Genomic DNA, 20,980 nt, shown 5'->3' with positions numbered 1-20,980 from the left:
GTGCAGTTGCAAACCGTAGTCTGGCTTTTTTATGGCGGTTTTGGAGCAGTGGCTTCTTCCTTGCTGAGCGGCCTTTCAGGTTATGTCGATATAGGACTCGGTTTACTGTGGATATAGATAATTTTGTACCTGTTTCCTCCAGCATCTTCACTAGGTCCTTTTGCTGTTGTTCTGGGATTGATCTGCACTTTTCGCACCAAAGTATGTTAATCTCTAGGAGACAGAACGCGTCTCCTTCCTGAGCGGTATGAAGGCTGCGTGGTACCATGGTGTTTATACTTGCAAACTATTGTTTGTACAGATGAACGTGGTACCTTCAGGCGTTTGGGAATTGCTCCCAAGGATGAACCAGATTTGTGGAGGTCTACAATTGTTTTTCTGAGGTCTTGGCTGATTTCTTTTGATTTTCCCATGATGTCAAGCAAAGAGGCACTGCGTTTGAAGGTAGGCCTTGAAATACATCCAATTGACTCAAATGATGTCAATTAGCCTATCAGAAGCTTCTAAAGCCATGACATCATTTTCTGGAATTTTCCAAGCTGTTTAAAGGCACAGTCAACTTAGTGTATGTAAACTTCTGACCCACTGGAATTGTGATACAGTGAATTATAAGTGAAATAATCTGTCTGTAAACAATTGTTGGAAAAATTACTTGTGTCATGCACAAAGTAGATGTCCTAACCGCTTGCCAAAACTATAGTTTGTTAACAAGAAATTTGTGGAGGGGTTGAAACATGGGTTTTAATGACTCCAACCTAAGTGTATGTAAACTTCCGACTTCAACTGTAAATGAGTGCCTAGCTGAAAAGACTGAGTATTGAATAGCCTTATGAAGGATATTTTAAAGAAAGCGTTTTGTTGTGAGTACAGTTTGAAGTCCATTTTGTATTGGAGACCAGTAGAGACGTGTATTTAGTGTGTTTGTGATATTCTCTGGTTTTATTACGTTAATATTGTCCAAATATGTTGCTCCTCACATTGTATATCTGAAAACAAGAGGACAAGCATTTCACTAAGGTCAGGGTAACGCTTATTTACCTATGATGAAATTAAGAGACACTTTACTGTTATGTGCACAATAGAACAACAAATGACATTTATTTAATTCCTAGATAGCAGCTGCAGTCTCTCTCATTTTAAGAAATATTAAACTCAAATCCAGACAGGCTTTTAAATCCAGGCTTATCACAAGGACAAAGACACATCTACATAATTTGACAATTTCTTATCAGGGGTGACATCCATATAAAGGATTGTCTTTGACCGCATCTGTCAAAACTCCAATGAATAACACCACATTAATTTAGCCTGATGCTCAGCCTCTTCTCGCTAAATAAGGGTTATAAATGAATGTTTTTGGGTATTACATGTGTTTTACCAAACAGGTGGGGTGGTTAGGTGGACATTCTCACATAACAGTAGAAACTGGAAACAAAAATTGGAAACTGAATTTCCAAGGCGGCATAGGCATAGAACAAACTTTAAATGCTGAATAGGGCATCTGAATAGGGCTGTGGTTGGGGTAAGACAAATTACTTTGACACTGTATTCTCTCTATGTTACCCACCCTGTAGATATAGTCGAGCAGAGGGGCCTTGTGGGATGTGGGGTCCTCCAGCACGGGCATGCTGATGGGCTCCAGCAGCATACTCAGGGGCATGGCCATGCACCAGTCCAGCAGGCACAGCAGCAGAGATACCATTAGCTGAGTCATACAAAGAGAGGAGAGGCCTTTTCCATTAGCCCAGCACCCTCCACACACAATGAAGCCTACTGTACGCAAAGATAATCAATAAAACAGCTAGGGAGAGGGATGAGGTAGGGAGAGAGGGACAGAGAGGGAGGGCTGGAGGGAGAAAAAGAGAGAGAAAAGGAGAGAGAAAATGAGATAGAAATCAGGAAGGGAGAGACACAAATAGGGTCCAGACAAAACAAGATTCCTGTACAAATTCCCTCGCTACATCTATCGAAAAAGGGTCCTTCAGACTTCAGCCATTTTATGCTCTTTTCAACTTCCCCGTACCTTTTTGTCAGCCTCCACCGTCGAGTGCTCTGCGCTCGGCAACAGAAATGCTATAGTGGCCACAAAGATCTGCATGGTACAAAAATAAAGGAACACTTCGATGACATGTATTTCTCAAGTGAAAGAAGATAGCATGTCCCATAATAGGAGATGGTTAGGTGAGCTGAGGGGGAGCGGTGTCATCCTACCTCAATGATCTTCTTTGGGAGAGAGCGCTCTAGCCTCTGGAGGTGTTCCCAGTGAGAGATGAGGAGCTGGAACAGGTCACAGGCTACCTGAGCCACGGCCTTGTTCCCAAACTGACAAGCGAGCAAGAGAGAGTGAGAGAGCGAGGACAGTAAACGAGAGATCAGGGTTCGTCTTCTGCGAAGTCAACAACGTAGTAGGATGAGTGGTTGTATAAAACTATTATGGGGACCTCTGGCATAACAGAAACATTTATGAAAATGTCTTGGTTCTGCAAATAACTTTCTTTCAAACTACAGTTTATTTATGGACTGATTGGCAGACACAGCTGTGTTGTTAAAAAAGGTGATCTGGAATTTCGCCTGTTTTCTAGCTGAATGTAACAAGAGCAGACAATGCAGGAGAGCAAAAATGGCCCAACACAAAGACTGATCCAGAGCGTTCAGCACCTGCTTTTAGAAAAGCACCCCTCCCTCATCCCCTTTATTTTGGGCCAGCCGGGTGTGTGTGTCAAGTTGGGCAGGGGAGTGATTACTGCTCCATTAGAGGGGGGTATTGCACTAGTAAGAAACTTAAATGCTTAAATTGGCCTGCATCCACTGAGAGCGAGTGGTCTGGAAATTACTCCACCGCCCCGAGCTCTTTTCCCAAAACCCTCAGGTTCTCTCTGCATATTTCCACTGATAGACAGGGGAGCAGAGGTCTTCAAAAACATACAGGAGTCACACCACTGAGCACGTTGTCACTCACATAGATGCTGATGCAACAACACACTCACCTTTAGTGTTACGCCCAGTACATTGATGGCATCCTTGACCTGGTGGTGAATATTGTTCTGCATCAGCTCCTCACATACCCACAGGCCCAGACTACATACAGCTATATACCTAGAACACACAGAAGACCAGTGAGAGAATACTGATGCACGCTATGGGACCAATTACATACTTACTCATGTTGTATCTCTGAAATTCCAATCAAATCAAATGTTATTTGTCACATGCGCAGGTGTAGACCTTACAGTGAAATGCTTACTTACAAGCCCTTAACCAACAATGCAGTTTTGAGAAGAATACCATTACTAAATAAAATAATACGAAATAAAAGTAACAAATAATTTAAGAGCAGCAGTAAAAATAACAATAGCGAGGCTATATACAGGGGGTACTGGTACCGAGTCAATGTGCGGGGCATAGATAAGTGACTATGCATAGATAATAAACAGAGAGTAGCAGCAGCGTAAAGGGGGGGGGGGGGGGGGGGGCAATGCAAATAGTCTGGGTAGCCATTTGATTAGATGTTCAGGAGTCTTATGGCTTGGGGGTAGAAGCTGTTTAGAAGCCTCTTGGACATAGACTTGGCGCTCCGGTACCGCTTGCCGTGCGGTAGCAGAGAGAACAGTCTATGACTAGGGTGGTTGGAGTCTTTGACAATTTTTAGGGCCTTCCTCTGACACTGCCTGGTATAGAGGTCCTGGATGGCAGGAAGCTTGGCCCCAGTGATGTACTGGGCCGTACGCACTACCCTCTGTAGTGCCTTGCGGTCGGAGGCCGAGCAGTTGCCATACCAGGCAGTGATGCAACCAGTCAGGATGCTCTCGATGGTGCAGCTGTACAACCTTTTGAGAATCTGAGGACCCATGCCAAATCTTTTCAGTCTCCTTAGGGGGAATAGGTTTTGTTGTGCCCTCTTCATGACTGTCTTGGTGTGCTTGGACCATGTTAGTTTATTGGTGATGTGGACACCAAGGAACTTGAAGCTCTCAACCTGCTCCACTACAGCCCCGTCAATGAGAATGGGGGCGTGCTCGGTCCTTTTCTTTTTCCTGTAGTCCACAACCATCATCTCCTTTGTCTTGATCACGTGGAGGGAGAGGTTGTTGTCCTGGTCCTGGTGTTGAGGATCAGCGTGGCGGATGTGTTGTTACCTACCTTTACCACCTGGGGGCAGCCTGTCAGGAAGTCCAGGATCCAGTTGTAGAGGGAGGTGTTTAGTCCCAGGGTCCTTAGCTTAGTGATGAGCTTTGAAGGCAGTATGGTTTTGAACATTGAGCTGTAGTCAATGAATAGCATTCTCACATTGGTGTTCCTTTTGTCCAGGTGTGAAAGGGCAGTGTGGAGCACAATATAAATTGCATCATCTGTGCATCTGTTTCTGGGATAATGGTGTTGATGTGAGCCATGACCAGCCTTTCAAAGCACTTCATGGCTACAGACGTGAGTGCTACGGATCGGTAGTCATTTAGGCAGGTTACCTTAGTGTTCTTGGGCACAGGGACTATGGTGGTCTGCTTGAAACATGTTGGTATTACAGACTCAGACAGGGAGAGGTTGAAAATGTCAGTGAAGACACTTGCCAGTTGGTCAGCGCATGCTCGGAGTACACTTCCTGGTAATCCGTCTGGCCCTGCGGCCTTGTGAATGTTGACCTGTTTAAAAGGTCTTACTCACATCGGCTACGGAGAGCGTGATCACACAGTCGTCCGGAACAGCTGATGCTCTCATGCATGTTTCAGTGTTACTTGCCTCGAAGCGAGCATAGAAGTAATTTAGCTCGTCTGGTAGGCTCGTGTCACTGGGCAGCTCGCGGCTGTGCTTCCCTTTGTAGGCTGTAATAGTTTGCAAGCCCTGCCACATCCGACAAGCGTCGGAGCCGGTGTAGTACGATTCGATCTTAGTCCTGTATTGACGCTTTGCCTGTTTAATGGATCGTCGGAGGGCATAGCGGGATTTCTTATAAGCTTCCGGGTTAGAGTCCCGCTCCTTGAAAGCGGCAGCTCTACCCTTTAGCTCAGTGTGGATGTTACCTGGGATCCATGGCTTCTGGTTGGGGTATGTATGTACAGTCACTGTGGGAACGACGTCACTTATTGATGAAGCCAGTGACTGATGTGGTGTACTCCTCAATGCCATCGGAAGATCCCAGTCTGTGCTAGAAAAACGGTCCTGTAGCTTAGCATCTGCTTCATCTGACCACTTTTTTATTGACTGAGTCACTGGTGCTTCCTGCTTTAGTTTTTGCTTGTAAGCAGGAATCAGGAGGATAGAATTATGGTCAGATTTGCCAAATGGAGGAAGAGGGAGAGCTTTGTACGTGTCTCTGTGTGTGGAGTAAAGGTGGCCTCTAGTTTTTTTTCCCCTCTGGTTGCACATTTAACATGCTAGTAGAAATGAGGTAAAAACTGATTTAAGTTTCCCTGCATTAAAGTCCCCGGCCACTAGGAGCGCCGCCTATGGATGAGCGTTTTCCTGTTTGCTTATGGCCGTATACAGTTCATTGAGTGAGGTCTTAGTGCCAGCATTGGTTTATGGTGGTAAATAGACAGCTACGAAGAATATAGATGAAAACTCTCTTGGTAGATAATGTGGTCTACAGCTTATCATGAGATACTCTACCTCAGGCGAGCAAAACCTTGAGACTTCCTTAGATATATTGCACCAGCTGTTGTTTACAAATATACATAGACCGCCATCCCTTGTCTTAACAGAGGCTGCTGTTCTATCCTGACGATACAGTGTATAACCCGTTATTCATGTCTTCGTTCAGCCACGACTCAGTTTTTAATGTCCCGTTGGTAGGATATACAGCTGAAGTCGGAAGTTTACATACACCTTAGCCAAATACATTTAAACTCAGTTTTATACAATTCCTGACATTTAATCCTAGTAAAAATTCCCTGTCTTAGGTCAGTTAGGATCACCACTTTATTTTAAGAATGTGAAAGGTCAGAATAATAGTAGAGAGATGTATTTATTTCAGCTTTTATTTATTTCATCACATTATCAGTGGGTCAGAAGTTTACATACACTCAATTAGTATTTGGTAGCATTGCCTTTAAATTGTTTAAACTTGGGTCAAACGTTTTGGGTAGCCTTCCACAAGCTTCCCACAATAAGTTGGGTGAATTTTGGCCCATTCCTCCTGACAGAGCTGGTGTAACTGAGTCAGGTTTGTAGGCCTCGCTCGCACACACTTTTTCAGTTCTGCCCACAAATTTCCTATAGGATTGAGGTCAGGGCTTTGTGATGGCCACTCCAATACCTTGATTTTGTTGTCCTTAAGCCATTTTGCCACAACTTTGGAAGTATGCTTGGGGTCGTTGTCCATTTGGAAGACCCATTTGCGACCAAGCTTCAACTTCCTGACTGATGTCTTGAGATGTTGCTTCAATATATCCACATAATTTTCCTTCCTCATGATGCCATCTATTTTGTGAAGTGCACCAGTCCCTCCTGCAGCAAAGCACCCCCACAGCATGATGCTGCCACCCCCGTGCTTCACGGTTGGGACGGTGTTCTTTGGCTTGCAAGTCCTCCCTTTTTCCTCCAAATATAACGATGGTCAAACAGAGGACATTTCTCCAAAAAGTACAATCTTTGTCCCCATGTGCAGTTGCAAACCGTAGTCTGGCTTTTTTTATGGCGGTTTTGGAGCAGTGGCTTCTTCCATGCTGAACAGCCTTTCAGGTTATGTCGATATAGGACTCGTTTTACTGTGGATATAGACACTTTTGTACCTGTTTCCTCCAGCATCTTCACAAGGTCCTTTGCTGTTGTTCTGGGATTGATTTGCACTTTTCGCACCAAAGTATGTTCATTTCTAGGAGACAGAACGCGTCTCCTTCATGAGCGGTATGAAGGCTGCGTGGTACCATGGTGTTTATACTTGCAAACTATTGTTTGTACAGATGAACGTGGTACCTTCAGGCTTTTGGAAATTGCTCCCAAGGATGAACCAGATTTGTGGAGGTCTACAATAATGTTTTTGAGGTCTTGGCTGATTTCTTTTGATTTCCCCATGATGTCAAGCAAAAAGGCACAGAGTTTGAAGGTAGGCCTTGAAATACATCCACAGGTACACCTCCAATTGACTCAAATGATGTCAATTAGCCTATCAGACGCTTCTAAAGCCATGACATCATTTTCTGGAATTTTCCAAGCTGTTTAAAGGCACAGTCAACTTAGTGTATGTAAACTTCTGACCCACTGGAATTGTGATACAGTGAATTATAAGTTAAATAATCTGTCTGTAAACAATTGTTGGAAAAATTACTTGTGTCATGCACAAAGTAGATGTCCTAACCGACTTGCCAAAACTATAATTTGTTAACAAGAAATTTGTGGAGTGGTTGAAAAACGAGTTTTAATGATTCCAACCTAAGTGTATGTAAACTTCCGACTTCAACTGTACGTGCTTGTAGTTCGTCCACTTTATTATCAAGCGATTGTAAATTGGCCAATAGTATTGATGGCAAAGGCAGATTAGCCACTTGTTGCCGGCTCCTTACCAAGCACCCGGATCTCCTTCCGCGATATCTCCTTTTCTTTCTACTGCGAATGACGGGGATGAGGGCCCTGTCGGGTGTCTGGAGCAAATCCCTCTCGTCCGACTCATAAAATAAAAATTATTCGTCCAGTTCAAGGTGAGCGATCGCTGTTCTGATGTCCAGAAGCTATTTTCGGTCATAAGAGACGGTAGCAGCAACTTTATGTACAAAATAATTTACAAACAATGCGAAGAAACACACAAAATAGCACGGTTGGTTAAGAGCCCATAAAACGTCAGCCATCCCCTCCGGCGCCATTGCATTACCCCCTTTTTATTTTCTTCTTACATTACACAAATTCATCAAATATTTTATATTTGTTCATATGAAATATGAACATTAATCCACTCAATCCAATCAATCCCATTCCCTCCACACGACTGTTCCTTTCTTCTGCACCCCCATCCCCTCCATACCTGGCCGCTTCACAGGGTTCATTCCGTGCCGTCTTCAGTAAGATGTTGACCAGATAGTCCTGAAGGGAGAGGGTAGAGGAGACATGATGATGTTCAATCCACTTCACATACCATCCAAACTTTCCATTTTATTAATCAAGATACTTGAACTCTAACTACAGGGAACTGCTATCCAATTTTTTTTATTTGTTTGCTGTCTGAATATTTACTAAAATGTCAAAGTACATGTAAGAACTATGAATACCTTGATGTCCTCGTTCCCGACAACAATGTCATCAGTTCCGGGAACGGTCTGCAGTAGTGGAATCTGCAGGTAGAGGTTGGGTAAACAGACCAGCGACCCAAGGACGGTCTGTGCGTCAATCCTCGGAGCCTTTCAGATTAAAATAACACACATTCGTCATCTCATCACTACAGAACTCTGATTATGTTGCATGAAACATTCATCTTGAAGGAAAAGCCTTCAGGAGAAAAGCATCCAGGAGAAAGTCCTCCAGGAGCGGCAGCATTATGTTGTTTAACTCACTGAATATGTTTCCATTGAGTTGAATACTGTGTAGTACATTCAACACACTAATCTGAACTTCAGAATGAAGTATAGTAGAATAGGTTTAACGACCCTAAATACATTGGATTACATATTGCGTCACATTTGATGTAAGCCTGCCTGCCTGTCTATGTGTGTGTCTGCGTCTGTTTGTGCAGACCTGCGTACCTCTGAGGAGTCGTGGCTGAGGATGCGTGCTGCAGCGGTAATGAAGTCTCCCACCAGCATAGTGAAGCCAGGCAGGCCCAGGTAGAAGAAGCGTGGGGAACAGGAACGGATCACTGTGTTTAGAACGTCCTGAGAGCGAACACACACACCACACAGATGGTCATGGTGGTTAGGTCAATGGATTGATTGAATGATCATTAAAATAAACATAGAGCCATATCTTTTGTAAGTAGGTGGCATGTATCTCTGGTATTCTGATACGTGTATTTTGGGGAATGGACAGTCACTGAGCTCTGGAAAATAATGATAGCATAGTAGTGCTTCCCAAATTGCTACAAATATGACAACAGCGCACTCAGGAGAGCACAGCATTTCACAGTCCATATCTTACAAAAACAGAAATGAGGACGAGGGATGGAGAAAAAGAGAGAGGAATGGGAGAAAGAGACAGCACATGGGTTGATCACACAGCACAAGGGAGGGGGAATGGTGGAACAAAAGTACCACACACACACACACAGTATTAAAGAGAGTATTGAAGAGGGATTTAAGTATACGTGGGCAGAAAGTACCGCTCCACAATAACAATGGTCATCTCATCACCCTGATGGCTAGAAAGGTACAGTATACTGAAAACATGCATTGGGTTGGGCATTTTAATAAAGTACTGTGTCTAATAATGAACTGAAATAGGTTGCCGTGGATGACCTCATATTGCCTTAAATGTCAGGAGTGAACTGATATTCTTGCGATAAGAATGTAATAGAACTACATAAGGGCGGGGGGGTTTGCTTAACTGTGTGTGTGTGTCTGCGTGTGTACACAGCCAAGGTCCAGGCCGGGAACACCTGCCTTCTGGATAGCTGTAAACGTGTGTAAATCAGGTCGTTCAAACAGCGGCCCGGTGTCTCCCTGAGTACTAAACCCCAGTACACCTCAGCAAACACCCGACACACTCCTCCTCCTCCACCCCTACTCTGTTCTGCGCCTTCCAACCCACCCACTACATTAATCCCCTCAAATGAAGCCTTTGTAAACACAGAGTGGGGAAACAAAAGAGGAATATAAAAACACGCAGGCAATAAGGAACAAGTCAAAACATAGCGTGTCGGCAGAAGACGAAAATTGGTTTGGAGCGTTGGGCTTGGAGGCCCATTTTCCCCTAATTTCTGCTGTAATTGACCTCTGAGAGGCGTAATGTCGGCTGATCGCCAGACATTTGCATTTTAGGGGAAGCGACAAACCTACAAAGCATTTCCATTCTGCCTGTAAGTAGAGGGAGCTGGATGTGAAATTAGTGTGTGGTAGTAGAGATGGGAATTGAGCCCTGCTGCGTGCGTGTGGTGGGGCTGAGGGTTGGCAGTAGGATTGGCCTACTCTGCTCTGTTCAATAAAAGGTGCATTAATACAAGCCTGACAGGAGGCTTCTTAACCCTTTCATTCTGCCGTGTTTGGTAGGCACACAACCCACAGGGAATGAGCCTCAGTCTTTATATTATGTTTCTTACATGGAATGAAATATTTCCCCATTTACTGGTCGTTATTGACATCATGGCACTACTATCAGTTCTTATCACAGAACAAGTTTGTAAAATGGGGTTTTCCCAGTCCAGGCTAGACATGTTAATAGGTAGAGCCCATCTGTATGGCTATGTGTCAAGGTCTAGAGGTGCTTTTGGAGGGTTTAATCATTAACTAAGCCACTGGGTTTTGAACCGCAGCAGAACTCAACTGTCACACTTTCCCTCTCTCTCCACAGGCATCCGTTACACAGATTAAACAATCCCTGTTTCTCTTCACTGATAAATTGAGGTGAAAAAATAAACTGATGGTTTTGCACAGGGAGAGCAGGTGTTAGAGAGATGTTTAATGACAGGCTCACACTCAGCACACTAGAAGGCACATTTAATCCACAAGCAACAACTTTTCAGTAGGCTGAACAGCACTCTTATTAAATAGATGACTGCCATTGTGCAAGGCCAAGGTAATGCCACTGCAGGCTCGGTAGACAGACAGACAGAGATAGAGACAGAGAGAGAGAGAGAGAGAGAGACTGGACAATACCAGTTACATTGGCAGCCGGGTGGAGAGGATGTACCCTCCTTCATAGCCCCTCCTTTTTAGTGAAAAAACCCTGTCATGTTATATTTGTATAATATTGTATAATCAGAGTTTTTTTCAAGACTAGACAGACCAGTAAAAAGACAAAGAAATGGGGAAAAATATATATGGAGAATCTGAGTGGGACAGAGTAGACTAAAGAGAGAAGAACGCTAGATTTGGGAGGGATACTGCAGGGAGGGTGGATAGAGGGGACAGAGGAAGAAGGAGGGGATGGGGACGTAGTAAGAGGCACATTCTTATGTAAAGCAGGCGTGTGGCTGGGCTGTCCCTCCATTGTGTGGCGTGAGGACTCTTTCTCTGGCCAATTTGAACACGCTCCAGCGCCCAGCCAGCTCAGCACTGGCGGCCCGGCCCCATATTATATTTAGGCACAACAAAAGCTGGAGAATGCCACGCTGTCCCTCTGTGCCGGCCCCCTCATTTCTCCACAGCGCATTCCCCGGGAGCCCCCTTTCCTCCCCAGTCTCTCCCTCCCGGTCCTCTCCAGCCCCAGCCAACGTGTCACTTACGGAGCACGACAGACGTCAGTCCTTAATTAATCACATACACACGGCAGGAGCTCAAACATTATTTAATGACATGGAAAACATTCTAATAAGCTTGTCGTGCTGCCAAGGCGCAATATAAACCCGTGGGCAGAGGACACACATACACACACACACACATGCAGACACACACACACACATGCACACACAACAAAACAATTTATTTACAGTTTTTCCCCCTTTCAATCTCTTTCCAACTCTCTCCCTCTCCTCTCCTGTCTTTGTTTTTTGCCGGCTCCTGTTTTATCCCTACTCAGCAGGCTGGGCTGGCTGGACTGGACCACAGCCTAACGTGAAGAGCAGCCAGCCAGCTAACCCGGCAGGCAGGGAGGCAGGGTGTGGCTAGATAGAGGAGAACCATGCTGGAGTGAGAGGAGACAACATGCCAAAACAGTGTGCAATCATCACCACCACCGGTTGGCAGGAGGAGACAGAGAGAGAGGTCTGGAGATATCCAGTTGACAGCTGAGCAGAGGCCTAGAAAACACAAGACTACACTGGCGTGAACCCATGACCCTTACCTATGCACAATATATTACTTCACCAGCTTCATCAACTTTCCTCACATTTACCTTAGCTAGTCCAGAACTAGTCAGAGGGGTAAAGGTAATGCATAAGCAATATGTCATCATCAGCAGGACCTATGTCAACACATGACAAGACATGACAATAAGCATGTGCTATGTACCAGCGACAGTGTATTGCATCATGCTGCTCCTGTATCGAAAGGACAATGCAACAAAGCTATGATGTCTGACTATAGCCCCATCTAGTGTTTTTTAATTTTTAGGTTTTTTAACCCACCTACACTCCCCCACATTTGAGGGACTAAACAATCTTTTTATATTAAAATTATTCAAATATTTTATACTGAAAAAATATACAAACGCAACATGCAACAATTTCAAAGATCTTACTGAGTTACAGTTCATTTAATGAAATCAGTCAAATTAAATAAATTCATTAGGACCTAAATCTATGGATTTCACATGACTGGGAATTCAGATATGCATCTGTTGGTCACAGATACCTTTAAAAAAAGGTAGGGGCTTGGATCAGAAAACCAGTCAGTATCTGGTGTGACCACCATTTGCCTCATGCAGCGCGACACATCTCCTTCGCATAGAGTTGATCAGTCTGTTGATTATGGCCTGTGGAATGTTGTTCCACTCCTCTTCAATGGCTGTGCGAAGTTGCTGGATATTGGTGGGAACTGGAACACGCTGTTGTACACGTCGATCCAGAACATCCCAAACATGCTCAATGGGTGACATCGCAGGCCATTGAAGAACTGGGACATTTTCAGCTTCCAGGAATTGTGTACAGATCCTTGCAACATGGGGCTGTTCATTATCTTGCTAAAACATGAGGTGATGGTGGCGGATGAATGGCACTACAATGGACCTCAGGATCTCATCACGGTATCTCTGTGCATTGAAATTGCCATCGATAAAATGCAATTCATTGTCCGTAGCTTATGCCTGCCCCTACCATAACCCCACAATGGGGAACTCTGTTCACAATGTTGACATCAGCAAACTGCTCGCCCAAACAACACCATACACGTGATTTGTGGTTTTGAGGCCGGTTGGACGTACTGACAAATTCTCTAAAACGACATTGGTAGAGAAATTAACATTCAATTCTCTGGCAACAGCTCTGGTGGACATTCCTGCAGTCAGCATGCCAATTGCACGCTCACTCAAAACTTGAGACATCTGTGGCATTGTGTTGTGTGACAAAACTGCACATTTTTGAGTGGCCTTTTATTGTCCCCGGCACAAGGTGCACCAGTGTAATGATCATGCTGTTTAAATCAGCTTCTTGATATGCCACACCTGTGAAGTGGATGGATTATCTTGGCAAATGAGAAATGCTCACTAACAGGGATTTAAGCAAATTTGGCCACAGAACTTGAGAGAAATAAGCTTTATGTGCGTATTAAACATTTCTGTGTTATTTTATTTCAGTTCATGAAAAATGGGACCAACACTTTACATGTTGCGTTTATATATAAAAAATGTTGTTGCAAGGAGCCATCTTTTGGGGTATTTTTTCATTTTTGGGTATTATTATTATTTATTTCTTGTAGGCATGTAATACCATTGACAGCCGTTACAAATAACCATCCCACAATAGAGAAGTGGGAGATAAATGTTCATGGTCCCCCAGACTACCCACCACACCTCCCCAGAACACCCCACCCTCTTCAGGCCACTACCTCGGTGTAGTGGACACACAAAAGCAAACAAACAAGCAACTACCATAACAAACTACAAAAGGACATAAACAGTGAGGGAAAAAAGTATTTGATCCCCTGCTGATTTTGTACGTTTGCCCACTGACAAAGAAATGATCAGTCTATAATTTTAATGGTAGGTTTATTTGAACAGTGAGAGACAGAATAACAACAAAAAAATCCAGAAAAACGCATGTCAAAAATGTTATAAATTGATTTGCATTTTAATGAGGGAAATAAGTATTTGACCCCCTCTCAATCAGAAAGATTTCTGGCTCCCAGGTGTCTTTTATACAGGTAATGAGCTGAGATTAGGAGCACACTCTTAAAGGGAGTGCTCCTAATCTCAGCTTGTTACCTGTATAAAAGACACTTGTCCACAGAAGCAATCAATCAGATTCCAAACTCTCCACCATGGCCAAGACCAAAGAGCTCTCCAAGGATGTCAGGGACAAGATTGTAGACCTACACGAGGCTGGAATGGGCTACAAGACCATCGCCAAGCAGCTTGGTGAGAAGGTGACAACAGTTGATGCGATTATTCGCAAATGGAAGAAACACAAAAGAACTGTCAATCTCCCTCGGCCTGGGGCTCCATGCAAGATTTTGTGGAGTTGCAATGATCATGAGAACGGTGAGGAATCAGCCCAGAACTACACGGGAGGATCTTGTCAATGATCTCAAGGCAGCTGGGACCATAGTAACCAAGAAAACAATTGGTAACACACTACGCCGTGAAGGGCTGAAATCCTGCAGCGCCCGCAAAGTCCCCCTGCTCAAGAAAGCACATATACAGGGCCGTCTGAAGTTTGCTAATGAACATCTGAATGATTCAAAGGAGAACTGGGTGAAAGTGTTGTGGTCAGATGAGACCAAAATCGAGCTCTTTGGCATCAACTCAACTCACTGTGTTTAGAGTTGGAGGAATGCTGCCTATGACCCCAAGAACACCATCCCCACAGTCAAACATGGAGGTGGAAACATTATGCTTTGGGGGTGTTTTTCTGCTAAGGGGACAGGACAACTTCACCGCATCAAAGGGACGATGGACGGGGCCATGTACCGTCAAATCTTGGGTGAGAACCTCCTTCCCTTAGCCAGGGCATTGAAAAGGGGTCGTGGATGGGTATTCCAGCATGACAATGATCCAAAACACACGGCCAAGGCAACAAAGGAGTGGCTCAAGAAGAAGCACATTAAGGTCCTGGAGTGGCCTAGCCAGTCTCCAGACCTTAATCCCATAGAAAATCTGTGGAGGGAGCTGAAGGTTCGAGTTGCCAAACGTCAGCCTTAGTGACTTGGAGAAGATCTGCAAAGAGGAGTGGAACAAAATCCCTCCTGAGATGTGTGCAAACCTGGTGGCCAACTAGAAGAAACGTCTGACCTCTGTGATTGCCAACAAGGGTTTTGCCACCAAGTACTAAGTCATGTTTTGCAGAGGGGTCAAATACTTATTTCCCTCATTAAAATGCAAATCAATTTATAACATTTTTGACATGCGTTTTTCTGGATTTTTTTGTTGTTATTCTGTCTCTCACTGTTCAAATAAACCTACCATTACAATTATAGACTGATCATGTCTTTGTCAGTGGGCAAACATACAAAATCAGCAGGGGATCAAATACTTTTTTCCCTCACTGTACATACATAAAACATTTTGTTTTCATATGACTGCCGATCAGGAGCACCTTTCCTTCGTATATGAAATCAGGCCCATCCCTCTTGATGTGTTATTTGGTCCCACTTATCAGTAAATACTTGAGACCTCTCCACTTTCTTTTGCAATCAATCCTTGTAGTGTTTATGAGTGGAACTACAGCCACAGAACGCAACAGACCCAAGCTGTACTGTCAGAGCGGTCCCATTCTCTTGTGTTTGATAATGTCTCCCTCTTCTGGCCTTAGTTACAGGAATCTACAACTTGTTTCCACATACACAGTACAGGATACTTAGAATAGCACATGAAAACAGGAGAATTACAGCACAGTTTAGGTTTTAAAGAGGCAATGTTTCGACCCCTGTGGATCTTCGTCAGGCTTCCTCTTGGCCATACCTGTCTCACATGGACCCCTCATACTGAATAGATGTATTATTAACTGAAACCTGCTTAGGATAAAACTAAAAGTGTCTGGCAAAAATGTCCATGTGTTACCTGGTCCTCGCTGGTGAAGCCCTTGTGCATGACTTGGTAGAGATGGACCAGGAAGTCACTGTTGGGCAGCACGTCCTGGTTCTTAGTCATCATCTCACAGATGAGTTTATAGGCCTGCAGCTTCCCCGTCTTGAACTCTGCTGGCAGCATGGTGGCCTGGGGGGGAGAGGGAGAGAGGAGGACAGAGGGAGAGCCACATGCATGTCATTGATAGTTGGGTGATGTGTGTAGAGGCAGTGGACCTCTGAGCAGCTGACTCACCTTGAAGAGCCAGGAGGCCAGCATTCTGAGAGGAGGGATGAAGACAGGCCGGGGAGGAGACGACTGGTTATCCACACTGATGCCCAGGTTGTCCCGGATCTGCAATTAGTGCATTACCACATTAGCCTGATTGAAAATCTACAGAACAAAATATTGACTGAGATAAACTTACTGTAGATGACTGAATAGATGACATGTCATCTGGGCAGATGAGAGTGTTTGGAGGCTGGGCTTACCTTTGCCAATTTGTGCCACAGGTCGTAGAGGTAACTGAACACCTTGGCGTGGATCCTGGGGCAGCGGATGCTGTTGACATCCCCCAGGATACCCAGAATCCTCCTCCAGAGCACAAAGGCTGAGTCAGCGTGCCAGCCTGTCAGGCTCCCGCCTGCGATGATGCTGACATCATCAGTCAGACACTCACTGCTGTCTACAAGGCCAGAGAGGGCGAGAGAGAGAAGAGAGGAGAGCGAGAAGAGTGGAGAGCGAGAGAGAGTGAGAAAGAGAGAGAAAACTTTGATTTACTACTGTATAAACTCTATTGTATAACACTACAACTCTAGGCCTGTCCACACCCCAGACACTGAGGTGATTCAACACAGAGATTGACCAGTTACCAGAGTCACAAACGGCCAAACACAGATGAGTGTGTGGGCTGGGTATAGGATAAACAGTGCAACACAGAGGGTGGTGGGCTGGGCAGGCTAAAAGGGGGTGTGTAGGGGGGATAGTAGGGACAGTAGCAGTACCCAGGTCCTGAGGCATGTGTAACACAGACTGATGCATGGTGTCCTCCAGGAGCTGGGGGCACTCAGGATGCACGAGCAAAGCTGGCGAGGCGGGGGGGTGCTGGTGGTGTTGGTGCTGGGACAGGGGTGCAGAGTGGGGAGAGAGGGCACACTCAGGACCTAAAACAAGACAAGGGGACAACGAGGAGACAGCGGAGCTTGGGGGAGCACAGGGACAAGAGGACAGAGGCTGTGAATTCACAATTAATCAATTTAGGAGTACAGACAACACAGACAAGGTGGGGGTTACACTAAGGGTCAGGGGTTACAGCTGAGGTATTCTTACATTTCTTTCATTGGACAAGAATTGACAGCTAGCTATTAGCCATAGTGGTGTTCTCCAAATATTCAAATGTACTTCAAGGGAGCATTCACCCACTGAACCACAATAACATTTTGAGATACTTACCTAAGATTTAACTAACATTTCTTAATAGCAATGAGACTCTCACCTAACGTTGCCCAGTGAACATGTAAGTGGTAACCATTCCATCTTTATGTACCCATGAGGCGTTGACCTAATACAGTGGGGAAAAAAAGTATTTAGTCAGCCACCAATTGTGCAAGTTCTCCCACTTAAAAAGATGAGAGAGGCCTGTCATTTTCATCATAGGTACACGTCAACTATGACAGACAAATTGAGGAAAAAAAATCCAGAAAATCACATTGTAGGATTTTTAATGAATTTATTTGCAAATTAGGGTGGAAAATACGTATTTGGTCACCTACAAACAAGAAAGATTTCTGGCTCTCACAGACCTGTAACTTCTTATTTAAGAGGCTCCTCTGTCCTCCACTCGTTACCTGCATTAATGGCACCTGTTTGAACTTGTTATCAGTATAAAAGACACCTGTCCACAACCTCAAACAGTCACACTCCAAACTCCACTATGGCCAAGACCAAAGAGCTGTCAAAGGACACCAGAAACAAAATTGTAGACCTGCACCAGGCTGGGAAGACTGAATCTGCAATAGGTAAGCAGCTTGGTTTGAAGAAATCAACTGTGAGAGCAATTATTAGGAAATGGAAGACAAACAAGACCACCGATAATCTCCCTCGATCTTGGGCTCCACGCAAGATCTCACCCCGTGGGGTCAAAATGATCACAAGAACGGTGAGCAAAAATCCCAGAACCACACAGGGGGGCCTAGTGAATGACCTGCAGAGAGCTGGGACCAAAGTAACAAAGCCTACCATCAGTAACACACTACGCCGCCAGGGACTCAAATCCTGCAGTGCCAGACGTGTCCCCCTGCTTAAGCCAGTACATGTCCAGGCCCGTCTGAAGTTTGCTAGAGTGCATTTGGATGATCCAGAAGAGGATTGGGAGAATGTCATATGGTCAGATGAAACCAAAATATAACTTTTTGGTAAAAACTCAACTCGTCGTGTTTGGAGGACAAAGAATGCTGAGTTGCATCCAAAGAACACCATACCTACTGTGAAGCATGGGAGTGGAAACATCATGCTTTGGGGCTGTTTTTCTGCAAAGGGACCAGGACGACTGATCCGTGTAAAGGAAAGAATGAATGGGACCATATATCGTGAGATTTTGAGTGAAAACCTCCTTCCATCAGCAAGGGCATTGAAGATGAAACGTGGCTGGGTCTTTCAGCATGACAATGATCCCAAACACACCGCCCGGGCAACGAAGGAGTGGCTTCATAAGAAGCATTTCAAGGTCCTGGAGTGACCTAGCCAGTCTCCAGATCTCAACCCCATAGAAAATCTTTGGCGGGAGTTGAAAGTCCGTGTTGCCCAGCGACATCCCCAAAACTTCACTGCTCTAGAGGAGATCTGCATGGAGGAATGGGCCAAAATACCAGCAACAGTGTGTGAAAACCTTGTGAAGACTTACAGAAATCGTTTGACCTGTGTCATTGCCAACAAAGGGTATATAACAAAGTATTGAGAAACTTTTGTTATTGACCAATTACTTATTTTCCACCATAATTTGCAAATAAATTCATTAAAAATCCTACAATGTGATTTTCTTGATTTTTTTTCCTCATTTTGTCTGTCATAGTTGACGTGTACCTATGATGAAAATTACAGGCCTCTCTCATCTTTTTAAGTGGGAGAACTTGCACAATTGGTGACTGACTAAATACTTTTTTTCCCCACTGTACCTAACACAGCTAAAAAAACAAAGGGTCCAGCTGCCTGCTAAATAAAGACCCCTGAGCAGGTGGTAAAACCGGAACACGTCCAAGGCTAGATAGAGGTGCAGAGAAAGGGAGCGTTTTCTCTTTCTTCGAGGTGGTACAGAGCTTCAGTGGCCAGGGTGAGGGAGGGCAGGCAGGCAGGCAGGCAGGGAAGAAGATACAGTACTGTAGAGCAGATCACTTTCCCCCAGACAGAGGCTGGCTATGAAGGCTATTCTAATCCTCTGAAAGGTCAAGCTGCTCTGAGATAAATCCAATCACTACCCACGGGCAGACCCACACCTCAGGTGAACGTGACAACTTATACAACCTCACAGAATACCAATCTACTGGACCTGAGGGTACAGTGTTTATCCAATATAAACCAATCCCCTCCAAGCCTCCTTAACCACCATCAATCCCCCCCAGAAACCTTCCCCAGACCTGTAACCACCCCTGCACGCACCCCCTCCCACCCAACTCCCCTGTCCAGGCCAATCCAGTACAGTACCTGCCAGGGCCTCATTGTTGCTGAGCAGCAGGTTCCTCTGGCTCTCTGTGTCTGCTATGATGCCTATCTGTGCTGAATGGAAGTCTGCCTCCTCCTCAAACGCCTGCCAGGCCAGCAGGCTGCTGTCAGCGTTGTTCAGGTAGCCGTTGGACGTCTCGCTGCTCACACTCTCGCCTGAGGAGCGAAGGAGAGAGGGGTCAATGTTATGGTTTTGAGACAAAGTATGAGATGGTTGAAAGACGGTTGTATATTCTCACTTTTCTCCTGGAGCTGCGGCCTTGTGTAGGTGTTGTGTCCCTCTACAGGGTAGTCCAGCTCAGCCGGACTGCTGCTCCGCCGGATCAAAATCTAGGAGCACAGAGGGAGAAGTCATCAGTGGGTGTTTCAGAGATGCCTCTATCAGACTGCAACAGATGCCCTGCTGAAATACGAGGGTCATTGATTTTGCATCAGGTGTGTGACTCACCACTGGTGGGTCGCCGTCTCTCCTCCCTTCTGACGTCCTGCCATCGGAGCTACAGGAGTTGTTGGGAGAGTACGCTCTCTTCTGGCCTGGAAGTCACACAGTGCCTGTTAATCACACTGGACACACACACACATAGCAGACAGCAGTGTGTTGTGGTCATAAATACGGTTCTAGTCTCATCCCTACATCTCTAGATGCAGCATCAGAAATATGAGTTATAACCTGTAGGCTTCAAAGCACATAAATCACTGTATGGACGGATACATTGTTAGCATCAGTCTAAATAGCTCCACTAGGGCAGCTAAAATGCCCATTGTTAGAACATGCCCTCATGCTGTGTGTGTTCACGCACCCATTGTTGTATCCCTACCTGGGAAGGTGTCAGCCAGTTGCTGTGTGATGTCGGAGGTGCTGCTGCTGCGTGGTAGAGGGCTGTCACCAGCCTCCAGCTCTCCGTCTCCCCCACACTCTGACAGCTGGCCCTCCTCCACGTCTGAGCACCACGACCGGGGGGGAGGAGAGGACAGAGCGTTAGAGCAATGCATCAGGCAAGACTCATCTCATACACAACACACCTGGTCATTTCTACCACACAGTATTCTGACAACTTAAAATGATAAAATGGTTACATTGTTATAGCCACATAGTGAGATGGGAAAGGAACATACAGTTATGAACATTAAAACATACATTAGAACAGACTAGTATAGAATCTTCTTTAGACAGTCGTCCTTTTTACTTTCAATCCACTTCAAACCAAACGTCAGTAAGTAGCTGTGAGAAACAACAAGGGTTTCCACTCCACTTAGTGTTAATACAACAGTGAGGGACTGACAGGAGAATTGGAGACAGCAAATTAATAGTGACAGACAGGCTGACAGACAGACAGACAGACAGAAGAGACAGACAGGGTGAAGGTGGGAGGACACCACACAGACAGCTCTCAGAACACTTTACCTGAAAGCCTGTGAGAGCAAGAGTTACCAGAAGAGGAGGAGATACCAGGCAAGAAAGAGCTCACAGTGTGAAGCAGCATAGGAACGCTTTTAGTAGCGGGCAAAGCCTCGTAAAGATGGGACACAG

At 45.1% G+C, this 20,980-nt stretch overlaps 1 protein-coding gene across 4 annotated transcripts in view; it reads right to left on the bottom strand.

The window, feature by feature from the left end:
- LOC311145863 (ral GTPase-activating protein subunit alpha-2-like) overlaps positions 1-20,980 on the bottom strand; it is a 174,127-nt gene that overhangs the window by 79,802 nt on the left and 73,345 nt on the right. For all 4 annotated transcript variants that reach the window (XM_084182207.1, XM_084182209.1, XM_084182208.1 and 1 more), the window contains exons 17-31: positions 20,268-20,390; positions 19,898-19,983; positions 19,689-19,779; positions 19,432-19,605; positions 16,737-16,895; positions 16,224-16,417; positions 15,988-16,086; positions 15,727-15,882; positions 8,667-8,795; positions 8,196-8,324; positions 7,952-8,010; positions 2,988-3,096; positions 2,212-2,322; positions 2,024-2,092; positions 1,568-1,705 (exon numbers count right to left, since the gene is read on the bottom strand). In XM_084182207.1, coding sequence (XP_084038333.1) covers positions 1,568-1,705; positions 2,024-2,092; positions 2,212-2,322; positions 2,988-3,096; positions 7,952-8,010; positions 8,196-8,324; positions 8,667-8,795; positions 15,727-15,882; positions 15,988-16,086; positions 16,224-16,417; positions 16,737-16,895; positions 19,432-19,605; positions 19,689-19,779; positions 19,898-19,983; positions 20,268-20,390 — 1,826 coding nt within the window. The remainder of the gene's footprint in view (positions 1-1,567; positions 1,706-2,023; positions 2,093-2,211; positions 2,323-2,987; positions 3,097-7,951; positions 8,011-8,195; positions 8,325-8,666; positions 8,796-15,726; positions 15,883-15,987; positions 16,087-16,223; positions 16,418-16,736; positions 16,896-19,431; positions 19,606-19,688; positions 19,780-19,897; positions 19,984-20,267; positions 20,391-20,980) is intronic.

This window comes from Coregonus lavaretus (assembly GCF_964263955.1).
Source record: "Coregonus lavaretus genome assembly, chromosome: 18".
Lineage (NCBI taxonomy): Eukaryota > Metazoa > Chordata > Actinopteri > Salmoniformes > Salmonidae > Coregonus > Coregonus lavaretus.
The sequence above is the reverse complement of the archived record's forward strand: the minus strand, read 5'-3'. Positions and strand labels throughout refer to the sequence as shown.